The sequence below is a fragment of the Labeo rohita genome, chromosome 7 (assembly GCF_022985175.1).
Source record: "Labeo rohita strain BAU-BD-2019 chromosome 7, IGBB_LRoh.1.0, whole genome shotgun sequence".
Classification (NCBI taxonomy): Eukaryota; Metazoa; Chordata; class Actinopteri; order Cypriniformes; family Cyprinidae; genus Labeo; species Labeo rohita.
In genome coordinates this window covers 17,618,052-17,631,675 of record NC_066875.1, presented here as the reverse complement: position 1 = coordinate 17,631,675, position 13,624 = coordinate 17,618,052, and the positions used below count along the sequence as shown (strand labels likewise).

Genomic DNA, 13,624 nt, shown 5'->3' with positions numbered 1-13,624 from the left:
AGATCAGTAACCATGTTGACCATACTTGTTCTGTTGTGTCTCGGAGCCTGTCTTCTGTACTTGCGGCTCAGAATTTGCAGACCCAAAAACTTTCCGCCTGGACCCACTCCTGTTCCATTTTTTGGAAATTTGCTTCAGCTGGACCGCAAAAACCCATTAAAGGACTTTGACAAGGTACAGTTTCAAACACACACTGGTGTCGCGATTTAAAGGGAAATGTATATAAATAATTACAATTAATTATGATTAATTACAGTTACTTTTTTTTTCCGTCAACTAATCTGTTCGTCCAGCAAACATTCAGTATAATTTTTATATCAACTCTAAGAAATTTTATGTTCTTGGCCACAGCAAATAAATTTCTTAAAGTATTATTGTATTAGAGCATGTAACTCGAATCGGAATCGTAAAGGGACATTAATTTACAAGGCAGAATCAGAATCAAACATCATGTAATTTGTGCACAAGAGTTTTATTAACGAAGGACTGACACATAACTAATCTAAACAAACAAACATGAAATCACTCATACATGGGGGAATGGTCAGTGAAAAGCCATTAGAGAGAGACAAGGAAATGAAGCTATGAAAAGAGTCAGTTAACCACCTGTGAAACCATCAGTGCTGTCTACAGCTTATACTAAACCTCTGTTTTGTTTAGTTAAATGTACGATACTTGCATTGCTTTGGTCATTGAACAAGTGTCCGAATGCAGTCTCGGGTGAAAGTCTTGATGGTTTGGAGCAGTGGTGGTTTTGGAATCGTGATCACGTTCTTCCAGGTCTGAAGAGTGATAAACTCCAAAGATGTTCTGACTCGATGGTGACTGGGAGTTTCTTCCCATGTGAAAAGTGAAGAAGAACCAAGAGCTGAGAGGGACCCAGCTGAAGTCCTGTGATCTTTGGGGAATAGAAAGACAAGGCCGCAAGGCCTGGCGCACGCTTAGGGAAGTCCTGAAGAGTTCTAGCTCATCCTCTTAGGTTCTAAAAGAACCACTGACTAACTGAGGCGAGTCATGAAGATGAATTCCAGGGTTGAGTGAAAATGTCTGGCTCTTTGTGGTCAAGAGCCAAAGCTCTATAGGTTGGGGCCTGTCGGGCCCACCGGGCACGCCCTGTGCCGGCTCAGGCTCCCTGTGGGTTCCTCTACATGGGCAGCAATCGGAGGATTTGCAGAAGAGAAAGAAAAAAGTCTCATGTGATGCTTTTAAAGTCTCTGGACGCTGCGCCTCCAGGAGGTCCAAGAACCAATGGTAACTTTCACCTTTGGAGGAAAAGTTTACGACTCTTTGTCTGTAAGCATGGTATTTTGCATATGTAATTCGGTTGGGTGTTGATGCAAAACTACTTAAGGATTTTTAAAACACTAATATGTTGCATAGGTATCAACATATAATACACACCATCATTTAGATGATCAAAATACAAATTCAAAGAGACCAAACATGACATAAGTTATACGACACTACAGATCTATCATAACAAATGCATATAAGAGTGCATAGTGAAAAACACAAAATTACAAGGCAGTAATACTATACACAATGACCTGGGGCTATGTGCGATAGGAAGATCAAAGAGAGGTTTGTCTGTGAATGAATAAAAGTATTCATTTCCTTTAGCAGTATGTTTCTGTTTTAGAGAGATTTAAGTAGGGGAAGATTCTCTCTACATACTTGTAGGTCATAAAGTTTATCTGATCTGGCCGAGGTATTCTGGTTGCCATGGTAACCAGGGGGCTGGTGGGCCATTGGAGACGTCCCGGCAGCCAGTGTTGTGGAGTGGGTGAGAGGGTCTGTGATTATTTGTTAATTTAATGAATAATTGATTTAGTAAATCAAATGAACAATTGTGTGTCTGATTGACCAAAACCCTACACTGGAGACTGCTGCATTAAAATACATTATTATTGATAGTAAACTCACGCTGAAATAACTGAATGTTATAAGTGACCAAAGGAAATCAGACTTTACTGATACAGTATGACTTTTTTTTGCAGTTTGCTCAGCGTTATGGATCAATCTATGGGCTGTTCATTGGTAGGCAGCCAGCAGTGGTGTTGACAGGTCAGAAAATCATCAGGGAGGCACTGATCACACGAGCGGGGGGAGTTTGCTGGCAGATCAGACAACATGATGGTCAGTCATGTAACAAATAGCAAAGGTAATGCAGTATAAACAAAACAGCAGCCAGCATACTACTTGTATAACACAGACAAATGCATTAAACTCAGTAGTGATTATGATTAAAAATTGTGATCGAAACTCTCCCTGCTGGGCTTAAAGGCTTCCTGATTACTTTGTGTGTTTAGGGGTGATCATGGCAAATTATGGAGAAGGTTGGCGGGAACATCGGCGCTTTGCTCTGACCACACTGAGGAACTTTGGCCTTGGTAAGAAGAGTATGGAGCAGAGGATTCTGGAGGAGGTCAAATATATATGCTCACATTTGGAGGAATCTGCTGGTATATACAATCTTCTCATCTGTGACACCTTCAATCTTCATATTAACATTGTTCATTTATGCAACCACATGTTCAGTTTCTAACGTTCGTATATATAGGCATTTTTATGATGATAATATTGCCAGAAAATACTCAAGTTCAAGAATGGAAAACATCTCTTTTATCTCTACATCTCGATCAGGAAAGTCAGTTGACCCTGAACATCTGTACCACCAAGCTGCTTCAAACATCATTGCCTCAATCATTTTTGGGTCACGTTTCAATTACCAGGACGAATATTTCCAGACATTAATCACAAACATCGAAAAACTTGCTAAGATTATCATTGGACAATGGGCAATGGTAAATACAATAAAAAATATAAGGCACTGTCACTAAATGTAAATAGCCCACCGAATTACTTATATTTGCGTTTTGTGTTAACAAGATGCTTTTTATACTCTACTGCTATTTATAGTTGTTTTGTTTACACTTACAGTGTTGCTGGTGCCAAAAATAATACATACAAAGTAGAGATTGTAGTTTGTACTCAAATGTTGAATGTTGACAGACAGAAAAAATATTAAAGTAGTTTCCTGTTAATTGCAGCTCTACGAAATTGCCCCAGTGTTAAGGATTTTGCCACTGCCATTTCGCAAGGCTTTTCAGTATTTTGCGGGAATCAAAAATCACATTCTTAAAGTTGTGGATGAGCACAAGAAGTCATGTGTTACTGGGGAGCCCAGAGACCTGATTGACTGTTACCTGGAGGAGATGGAGAAAGTAAGATGTACTCAGAAGTGTTTGTGTGTTATGATTTTTTATTGTATTTATCAGCACAATATGAGTTTAATATTCTTTGATTTACAATGATTTGTTAGTGGATCTTTTTGTTTCCAGAGAGCAGATCAACGCACCACATTTGACGATTCACAGATGGTCACTTTACTGTTTGACCTGTTTTTGGCTGGAACTGAAACAACCTCTAACACGCTCCGCACTTTAACGCTTTATTTGATGACTCACACTCATATACAGGGTAAGATGTGTCAACCCTTTTGCCCCTTTCTTTCTTTCTTTTTTTGTTGAGTTTATAAATACTCAGTATAAAACCTGTATATTTTTTTGGCAAAAGATTAGTTATGAATTATCTGAATATTCATTTTATTAACATTTTTCCCAAATTATATCTGTGGAGTAATGCGTGTGCATCTTTGTTTTTGAATATGTATTTTTGTTTCTAAAAATTAAAAAGCTGGCCTGGGTTATGGATTTCTTTTTTTATTATACATTAATTAATAATATGCAGCAAAGAGAACCAAGGTACTGGAATGGGATAGTGCACTATTAATAATTTTTTTTTATGTTTCTATTTTTATTTTTGTAAATTGTTCATAGCATTCATAGTCTTTCAATGTCTACTCGTGTCTTTAAACGGACATCTATTTGTACATTTTCAGAACAATGTCAGCGGGAGATTGATGAAGTCCTTGGTGATCGTGAACATGTCACATTTGAGGACAGAAACGCCATGCCTTATGTTCAAGCAGTGATTCATGAGGGTCAGCGTGTTGGTGACATTGCTCCTCTTAGTATGTTTCACACTGCCACAACCAACACTCAGCTCCAGGGCTACAACATCCCAAAGGTGACCTTTACTGTAATTACAGTATGACAACAGCAGTATCTTTACATGACAGGTGTACCGTTACTATGGCACATATAAAAATTAAATGACATAAAGAGTAACTAAGAACAACTATCCATCATTTAGTTTTAACAAATCAATCCATTACCAAAATACTATTGTCAGCATCTTTACTGTAAAGGGACATTGTTTTAAAAACAATTGCTCTTACAGGGGACAATTATCATCCCCTATCTGTCATCTGTTCTCAGAGAGGAAAGTCAGTGGAAGTTTCCCCATGAATTCAACCCTCAAAACTTCTTGAATGAAAAGGGTGAATTTGTGAAGCCTGATGCATTCATGCCTTTCTCTGCAGGTATGTTCTGCACATCTTTTATTACACTGTGTAATGAGGTCTTTAAATGATTAAACACATTGGATATTCATAAATAGCACTCATTTAGCCTACTAGTGCCAGTGGTGGAAGTCCCTGGGCTCTTTAATTTCATATATTACACAGACATTAGAATGACCATAACAATACTTGAATAAGCACATCCAAGTGGTAGAATGAAAACAAACAGTGCTTTTGTATAATGTACATTTACTTTATTTTCTAGGATCTCGTTTGTGTTTAGGAGAAAATCTAGCTCGCATGGAGCTCTTTCTCATCCTGGTCACTGTGTTGCGGCGTTTCCATCTGGTCTGGCCAGAAGATGCAGGAGAACCAGACTTTAAACTTATATATGGTGGGACACAGTCAGTGAAACCTTACCGTCTGACTGTCCAACTACGTACACCTGGGGAGACTTGCCAATCTGTTTACTGAACATATGTAAACTATGACAATGGTATCTGCTATTAAACAGACCCTTAGCAAAAGGTAGTATACTTCAAGTTTATTTTATTAAGTATACTTAAGTAAAGTTCAAGTATATTTTAAGTATACTTTATGTAGTAAGTATACAAATATTAGTGTACTAGAAGTATACTCGTAAGTGTACTGTTTCAATACTCCTTTTGGGACTAAATTGGCCCACTTTCTAGTATATAAAAGTATACTTTTAAGTATAGTTTAAGTATGACAGTAGTAAACTTTGAGTACACAAGTTTACATCAAAGTTTTTAGCTTGTACTGATAGTTTACTAATTAAATACGTGTAGTAGCATTTTTAGTACACTTTGAAGTATAGTCTCAGTAAACTACTAGTTTAGTAGTTTTATACTGCAAGTATACTCGTAAGTTTTCTTTAAGTGAACTTTACATCATACTTCAAGTATACTACTATGTCCCTATTCAGGTATTCATTTGTATATATTTTGTTATATGAATATCTGAACATACAAAACATCAAAAGAAAGAACAGGGTATCTGCTTGTACACAACATTTTATTCTAGCTTCATGCACTCTTTTTTTAAACACTTGAATGTGGGTAAGTTTCATAAATAAAAAACAAAGAAATAAACAACATTTTGAACAAAAAGCTGAAAAAAAAAGGACAATGAATTGGATTTAATCGGTGTACCGAGATGGGTGTTGCCACACATCGACTCAGACGTCCAATGGCTGTTTAGGCATTTACCCATGCACAGACAGAACATGCGGTGCGAAGGTGGGAATCTCAAAGTTATAAAACCTGGCAAATGTGTTGTTTGAGGACCAGCCCAACACAAGGCAAATGTCCTGAATAGATATACCTTTTGACCAGGCCTACGACAACACCAGACTCCTTGTGGAGTGGGCTCAGACACCTACCAGGCAGTTGACCCCTCTGGAGGCATAGGACAGACAAATAACTTCCATTATCCGGTGCGAAGCAGTGTCTGCTTCAAAACTAGGTGGGCCTTCTTAGTGCCTGCAAAGCAGACAAACAACTGCTTGGTTTCATGAAAATGGCTGGTTTTGTCCACGAAAATCCACAATGGTCTTAAAGGCTGGGCAGAGGAACAAATGCTTGCAGAGTCACCAACAGGGATCGAAATGGCGGTGAGGGCATTTTAGGTGTATAACCATCTGGTTGACAACCTCACCATAACAGTCTCCTGGCCCAAACAAGCACAAACAACAGACAGAGCCTCTAAATCCCCCACACGCTTTTCCATAACCTAGCATCCCTCTAAGATGTGAGAAGCAGCAATAGCAGTCACACACACTTTCAGTGTAGAGGGCAAGCTGTCAGCATCCAGCCTTTTCTGTAAAAAGGCTAAACTAACAGACACAAACAGTCGGCCCTTAATCTTGCCCACACACCAGGCTGCAATACATTCCATTTTAAGTGAATAAAGGTGCCTTGTTGATGGGGCTCTCACCTCTGCTATAGTATTTAGCACTCTGCTAAACGTAGGTCCCATATCTTGGGTCTGGGGTGCCAGATGGTGCCCGTCGCCTGAGATCCCTGAGGTCCCTTCTCACCTTGATCAGCCACAGAGGAGATATTGACAGAATAACCTGCTCCAGGAACCATGGCCTAGGATTGGGTCGCTTTGACACAGCAAGAGTGCATCTTTTTTCTCCCTGATCTTCTGCAGCACTAGCGGCATTAATTTGACAGGGGGGAATGCATATTTCCATCCTGCTGGCCTGTGGCTCAACAGTGCATCTCCCATTATGGGCGCTCGGCAGAGAAAATAATTAACAGGCAATGGGCATTCACCTCTCTAGACAGCATGCCCGCTTCCTGGTCGGAGGTGCTGGTAAACATTGCAACCTCTTCCCCAGAGTCAAAGGAAATAAGTTCCTATGCTTCAGAGGGAGGGTGGAAGCTGTACTCAGAGAAAGAAACCAGCGGCTCCGGTGAGCTGACTCCAGCAGCTCATCAGTAGAGCCTCCCAGGATGTCTGCTTGCAAGGGAACTTGAAAGGGAACAAAACTTTTATACAAATTGCGAAAGAATTATATGTAGCCCAGATGGCGCGCAAAGAGCGCTCCCTTTATAACCACTAAAAAGCTGTCATTCACTTCAGTTCATCACAATCTTAACAGGTTTTGTTAAAATTAATGAAGCTTGCTACACTACATGATGAAACTCTTACTTACGTAGTGTCTGCTTTTTATTCCAATGAGAGGATTAGCAAGCATGCAGATAATAATGTTTTGAACAGTGAGTGAATTTTGACTAACCTGAATGCAATGGCCAATCCGAAGTATTTAAGAAATCCACAGATATGTCTGTGATTGGCTACACTCCTCAACAGTACAAGGTGGCATTGTAAATAGAAACTCGACACTCGCCAAAGCGCAAACAATAATATGCAGTGGAAAGGTTGCCAAGTCTGTTTCGACAGTTTAAACTAAGTGTTTCCTTGCTTTGTTTGAGGATGCTGATGTGTGGCATAAGAGCTTGAGAAAACAGTGTCAATTGTGTGAATTGAGGTAAGTTGATCTAATGCAGGGGTGCCCATTGGAGGGCTGGTGTCTTGCAGAGTTTAGCTCCCACCCTAATTAACACAGCTGAGCCAGCCAATCAAGCTCTTTCTAGGCATACTAAAAACACAGATTGACTTACTATAGGGAGATGTGAGGGTCTATTACTTACTATTGGAGAAAGTGTAATGGCTAACTTGGATCATGTGCCCCTTAATAACCAATCACATTACAGCCTTGACGTCATTGAATTTCAGTCAGAGTTGTGCGACACGCAATCGCTGATTACGGATACCATAGGAATAGATGAGAAGTGTCGTAAACTGAATCCCACCTGTTGCAAAAAGTCAGTGACTTCTCTTATAAAACAGCTTTTTTTTTAGGGTAAACTCTAAAAATAGTTAAAACCAAAAGCATTGTTTAATGTAAAACATGTTGAAGATTAGCAGATAGGCTGTCGATTCATTAAATCATAAGCCGTTTGCTCTAAAAAGCTGTTTATTCAGCGTAGTAAAGCCTCTTCTCCATTGACATCCATTAAAAAAAGTCCTCTGGTCTCCTTTCCCACATATTGCCAGACCGGAAGCGTTAGCTTTAGCCGTTACGCTTTTTCGGCTAATGGTTGCAGGCTTGTCATCTAGTGGCTTTGAAAAGAAACTTCCCAGCAGGTATGTTGAGGCAAGTTGAGGCTGCAGAGTTTGGGCACCCCTGATCTAATGTGTAGCTTAACAATTTTCAAAATCTTGCAGAATTAACTGACAAGAATTCTTAAAATGATTGCAAAAAAACTTGATATGTTATGATAAAATAAATTATTTTTCAAATCACTGCCCAGTAAGTAAAAGGTTTTTTGAGGTAAAAAAAAAAAAAGCCATCCTGAAGGACAAGAGCAAAGTCTAAAAATTTGTTGTGAACAATGTTCAAAGTGAAGACTGAACACTGGCTTAATCCCAACTTGAGTGTGTTTGTGCATCACTGGAGTAGGTACAGGTTGTTAATGCTGCACAAACTTCGACAGTGTCATAGTGCATGTTTACATAATGAATCTTCAGGAACAACCTTATCAAAAGTACATGCTAACATTGACCTCTGGTGGTTGCATCATTACCCCTTCGCCCCTATTGTTAATTATAGCTTACATTTTCACGGTAACAGTGTGTGTTTCCAAAATCCAGTTCAACAAAGTTTAAACAGTTCAGCAGAGTTTAAAGAAGGAGTTTTGTGCGCATGCGTATCAGTTCCCTGTCTTCATTAAATAGCAGGTTTTAAACGGGCCATCCAGCAGATCAGTAACCATGTTGACCATACTTGTTCTGTTGTGTCTCGGAGCCTTTCTTCTGTTCATGCAGTTCAATATTCGGCGACCCCAAAACTTCCCCCCTGGACCCACTCCTGTTCCGTTTTTTGGAAATTTGCTTCAACTGGACCGCACAAACCCATTAAAGGACTTTGACAAGGTGAGCACATCAGTCATCATACATTATAACAGCAAAAACATGCTGCTGTGGGTCTTCAACATTAATGTTTTTGTATAGTTTGCTCAGCGCTATGGATCAATCTATGGGCTGTTCATTGGTAGGCAGCCAGCAGTGGTGTTGACAGGTCAGAAAATCATCAGGGAGGCACTGATCACACGAGCGGTGGAGTTTGCCGGCAGATCAGACAACATGATGGTCAGTCATGTAACAAACAGCAAAGGTAATGCAGTATAAACAAAATAGCAGCCAGCATACTACTCATATTACACAGACAAATGCATTAAACTCAGTAGTGATTATGATCAACAATTGTGATCAAAACTCTCCCTGCTGGGCTTAAAGGCTTCCTGATTACATTGCGTGTTTAGGGGTGATCATGGCAAATTATGGAGAAGGTTGGCGGGAACATCGACGCTTTGCTCTGACCACACTGAGGAACTTTGGCCTTGGAAAGAAGAGTATGGAGCAGAGGATTCTGGAGGAGGTCAAATATATATGCTCACATTTGGAGGAATCTGCCGGTATATACAATCTTCTCATCTGTGACATCTTTAGTTCATTTATGCAATCACATGGTTGAATATTGACATTTTTAATTATCTTAAAATTGCTAGAGAGTATTAAAGTTCAAGAAAACATCTCTACATCTCTTCCAGGAAAGTCAATTGACCCTCAACATCTGTACCACCAAGCTGCTTCAAACATCATTGCCTCAATCATTTTTGGGTCACGTTTCAATTATCAGGATGAATATTTTCAGACATTGATCACAATTATGGAAAAACTTACTAAGATTGCCATTGGGCCATGGGCATTGGTAAATACAATGAAGAGTAAAGGCACTGTATATTTACACTGAATGCAAATATCCAGTGTTGTTGCAAAAGGCTATTTACACAAACTCTGCTCACCATTGGTCAGATATTTTATCTTGAGTCAGCATGTTACTTCCTTTGCATTTTGTGTAAAGATGCTTTTTACATTCTACTACTATTTATACTCTTTTTCTTTACATTTAGTGTTGCTGCTGCCAAAAATAAATACATAGTAATACATATTGTAGTTTGTACACAAATGGATAGAATGTTAACAGACACACATTTAACTTTACATAAAAAAGAAACAGAAAGCAAATGTATTTTATTTTGATTTGCAGCTCTATGAAATAGCCCCAGTTTTAAGGATTTTCCCACTGCCATTTCGCAAGGCTTTTCAGTATTTTGCGGGAATCAAAAATCACATTCTTAAAGTTGTGGATGAGCACAAGAAGTCACGTGTTACTGGGGAGCCCAGAGACCTGATTGACTGTTACCTGGAGGAGATGGAGAAAGTAAGATATACTCAGAAGTGTTTGTGTGTCATGTATTTTTATTGAATTTATCAGCACAATATGAGTTTAATTTTCTTTGATTTATTAGTGGATCATTTTCGTTTTTTAGAGAGCAGATCAATGCACCACATTTGACGATTCACAGATGGCGATTTTACTGTTTGACCTGTTTTTGGCTGGAACTGAAACAACCTCTAACACGCTCCGCACTTTAACGCTTTATTTAATGACTCACATTCATATACAGGGTAAGATGTGTCAACCCCTTTAACTTCCTCCCTCTAAGTTTTTCAACTAAAAACTAAATATTTATATGAAAAAGTCTTCATGCAAAAGTCTTTATCTTTATGCAGGTCAAAAATAAAAACTCAGCAAAAAAAAAAAAAAGGTTAATAATAAATAAATAAATAAATAAATAATCCTGCTTTTGTTTACAGCAAATTTCTTAACCTTTAAATATTTGTATGAACATAAAAAAAGATTTAACAACTGAAACATAAACTGAACAAGTTTCACAGGCATTTGATGAACAGAAATGTAAGAATGACTCAAAATTATTCAGTTTCTGGAGCAAAGATGGGGGCAGTATTAAAAGTAGCAGTCAGAATCCTGTGTGGCCACCAGCTGCTTTAAGCACTGCTTTACTGGCCTACGTTATTATAACTGTGACCTTAATTGCCCTACCACCTGTAAACTGTCTAGTGTCTTCATGGAGTAGTTCACTTCCAGAACAAAAATGTCCAGATAATGTACTCACTCCCTTGTCATCCAAGATGATGTTCATATCTTTCTTTCTTCTGTTGTAAAGAAATTATGCTTTTTGAGGAAAACATTTAAGGATTTTTCTCCATATAGTGGACCTCAATGGTGCCCCCGAGTTTGAACTTCCAAAAATTTTTTTAATTACAATTTCTATACTTTTTAACCTCAAATGCTTGTCTTATCTTTCTCTGCGATGTGCATGCATACTCTGTGTATCTCTGGTTCAATGCAGTTAGATATGTTGAAAAACTCTCATCTCATTTTTTCCCTCAACTTAAAAAATCATTTCAAAATCATCCTACATCGCTGCAGAAGTACCAACCCATTGTTTGCAAAGTGAACATGCAAAAAAGATCAAACACCCTTAACAAAAAAGGTAAAACAGCGATGTAGGACAATTTTGACAATTTGTAGGACAAAGTTGAGCGAGAAAATGAGACAGGAGTTCGACATACCCTAACTGTCATGAACCGGAAAAAAACGTTCACGCAGAGCTAGACAAGACGAGCATTTGAGGTTAAATATAAATTGTCAATTTTTTTTTGTTTTGTTTCGCTAGATAAGACCTTTCTTCCTTGGCAGGGATCGTTTAGAGCCTTTTGAAGCTGCATTTAAACTACATTTTGGAAGTTCGGGGGCACCATTCCATATTATAGAGAAAAATCTTGAAATGTTTTCCTTAAAAAAAAAAAAAAAACAATTTCTTTATGACTGAAGAAAGACATGAACATCTTAGATGACAAGGAGGGGAGTAAATTATCTGTAAATTTTTGCTTTTGAAGTGAACTCCTTAAAGGACTGTCCCACAGATGCATGTGTGTAACGCAGTTCGTAGAATGGGAAGAAGGAGCCCACGGCTCTCGGCCCCGCCCCACTCGTCACATAGTGAAATAAGTGTTTGTGGTTCATTGAACAAGCATGAAACACATTGTTTAAGCACTTTCTAATAAAGATTGGTAATGCTTATTTGGAATTTACTAAATTATTTTTAAAATACAGTATCCTGAGAGGACATTTCTTTTTTGCCAAGTTTATATGAAGAATGTTGACAAATTGCCATGCAAAAAAAAAAAAAACATGTACATTTTTTGGCTAAAGATTAAGATTAGACTAGTTAAAGATTAGATTAAAATCATTACTAAAGATTAGTAATAAATTATGTGAATATTCATTTTTTAATATCTTCCAAAATTATAGCTGTGGGGTAATATGTGTGTGTGTGTGTGTGTGTTTGTTTACTTTAATCGTGAATTTCTGATTCTAAAAATGAAATATAGCCGGTCAAACTGTCGTCAAAAACTTGACATGACTTTGATTTGATGTTAATTGAACATCACACATATTGGCCTATATATACATTAAAGCACTGATTCTCAAGGTACGCAGAGGAATCACTTAATTAAAAATAAATTAATGTTAAAACACTTTTAAAAAGTGCTTCTGAGTAGCCGTAGCGTAGCCGGGTGTGACGATTGCTCAGTATTAGTCCTGCCCCTCCTGCCTGATTGATGAACTGTCTGCACTGAGAAAAAACGCCCAACCGTTTAGCATGAAATAGGTGCTCAGTGCTCAGCACACTCTTGACAAAATGTGACACTCCCTTTGAAACCAGTTAAAAAAATATGCTAGCCTCCGAAGTAACTAGTAAGGTAATACATTACTTTTGAATTTATAAAAAAATATCTTAGTTACTTTTTCAAATAAGTAACACTAGTTACTTTTTTTTTTTTTTTTTGTTTTTTTTTTTTACCATTTATTGACTGACAAGTCTCCTCTCTGGAAATCGGGAGTAATTATTGTGCATTAATTCATCTCACTCACAAAAAAATGAAATAAAATAAAAAATAACAGTGAAATGGAAACCCAGAATATGACACAAACCTGCAATAATTAATTTTTTGAAACTGAGATTTATACATCATATATATGAATAAATAAGCTTTTTATTGATGTATGGTTTGTTAGCATAGGACAATATTTGGCCGAGATAAAACTATTTGAAAATCTGGAATCTGAGGGTGCAAAAAAAAAAAAAAATTTAATACTGAGAAAATCGCCTTTAAATTTGTCCAAATGAAATTCTTAGCAATGCATATTACTAATCAAAAATTAAGTTTTGATATATTTATGGTCGGAAATTTACAAAATATCTTTACTTAATATCTTAATGATTTTTGGCATGAAAGAAAAATCAATAATTTGGACCCATACAATGTATTTTTGGCTATTGGTACAAATATACCCGTGCAACTTAAGACTGGTTTTGTGGTTCAGCGTCACAAATATCCTTTATGCATTTAATTCTACTTTATTAACTCTTGTCTTTGCTGCTGACCAGTGATTTGATGATCTAATTCAACCATACTAATAAGCAAAAAATATTTTACATACACTAACATTTGTGCTTCATTTTTATTTATTTATTTATTTATTTATTATTGCTGAGAATTTACTTGAGGTGCGTTCATTTCACTTTTGGTGTGAAAGGGCTTTTATGTTTGCCAAAATGAGAAATTTTTATATTATAAACAAACAAACAAGCCCTACCCAGATTTAAAAAGTAACGCAAAAAGTAACGTAATGCATTACTTTCCATAAAAAGTAACTAAGTAATGTAATCA

General features: G+C 37.4%; 1 protein-coding gene and 1 pseudogene across 2 annotated transcripts in view; both read left to right on the top strand.

The window, feature by feature from the left end:
• Window positions 1-6,578, top strand: LOC127167873 (cytochrome P450 2C3-like; annotated as a pseudogene).
• A 2,120-nt stretch (window positions 6,579-8,698) lies between these two features.
• Window positions 8,699-13,624, top strand: part of LOC127167872 (cytochrome P450 2F2-like) — a 6,841-nt gene continuing 1,915 nt past the window's right edge. Inside the window, exons 1-6 of one of the 2 annotated variants that reach the window (XM_051114223.1) lie at window positions 8,699-8,890; window positions 8,969-9,131; window positions 9,280-9,432; window positions 9,568-9,728; window positions 10,068-10,241; window positions 10,351-10,489. In XM_051114223.1, the coding sequence (XP_050970180.1) occupies window positions 8,729-8,890; window positions 8,969-9,131; window positions 9,280-9,432; window positions 9,568-9,728; window positions 10,068-10,241; window positions 10,351-10,489 (952 nt within the window). In that variant the 5' untranslated portion in view covers window positions 8,699-8,728. The remainder of the gene's footprint in view (window positions 8,891-8,968; window positions 9,132-9,279; window positions 9,433-9,567; window positions 9,729-10,067; window positions 10,242-10,350; window positions 10,490-13,624) is intronic. The other variant, XM_051114222.1, reaches the window with a different exon arrangement.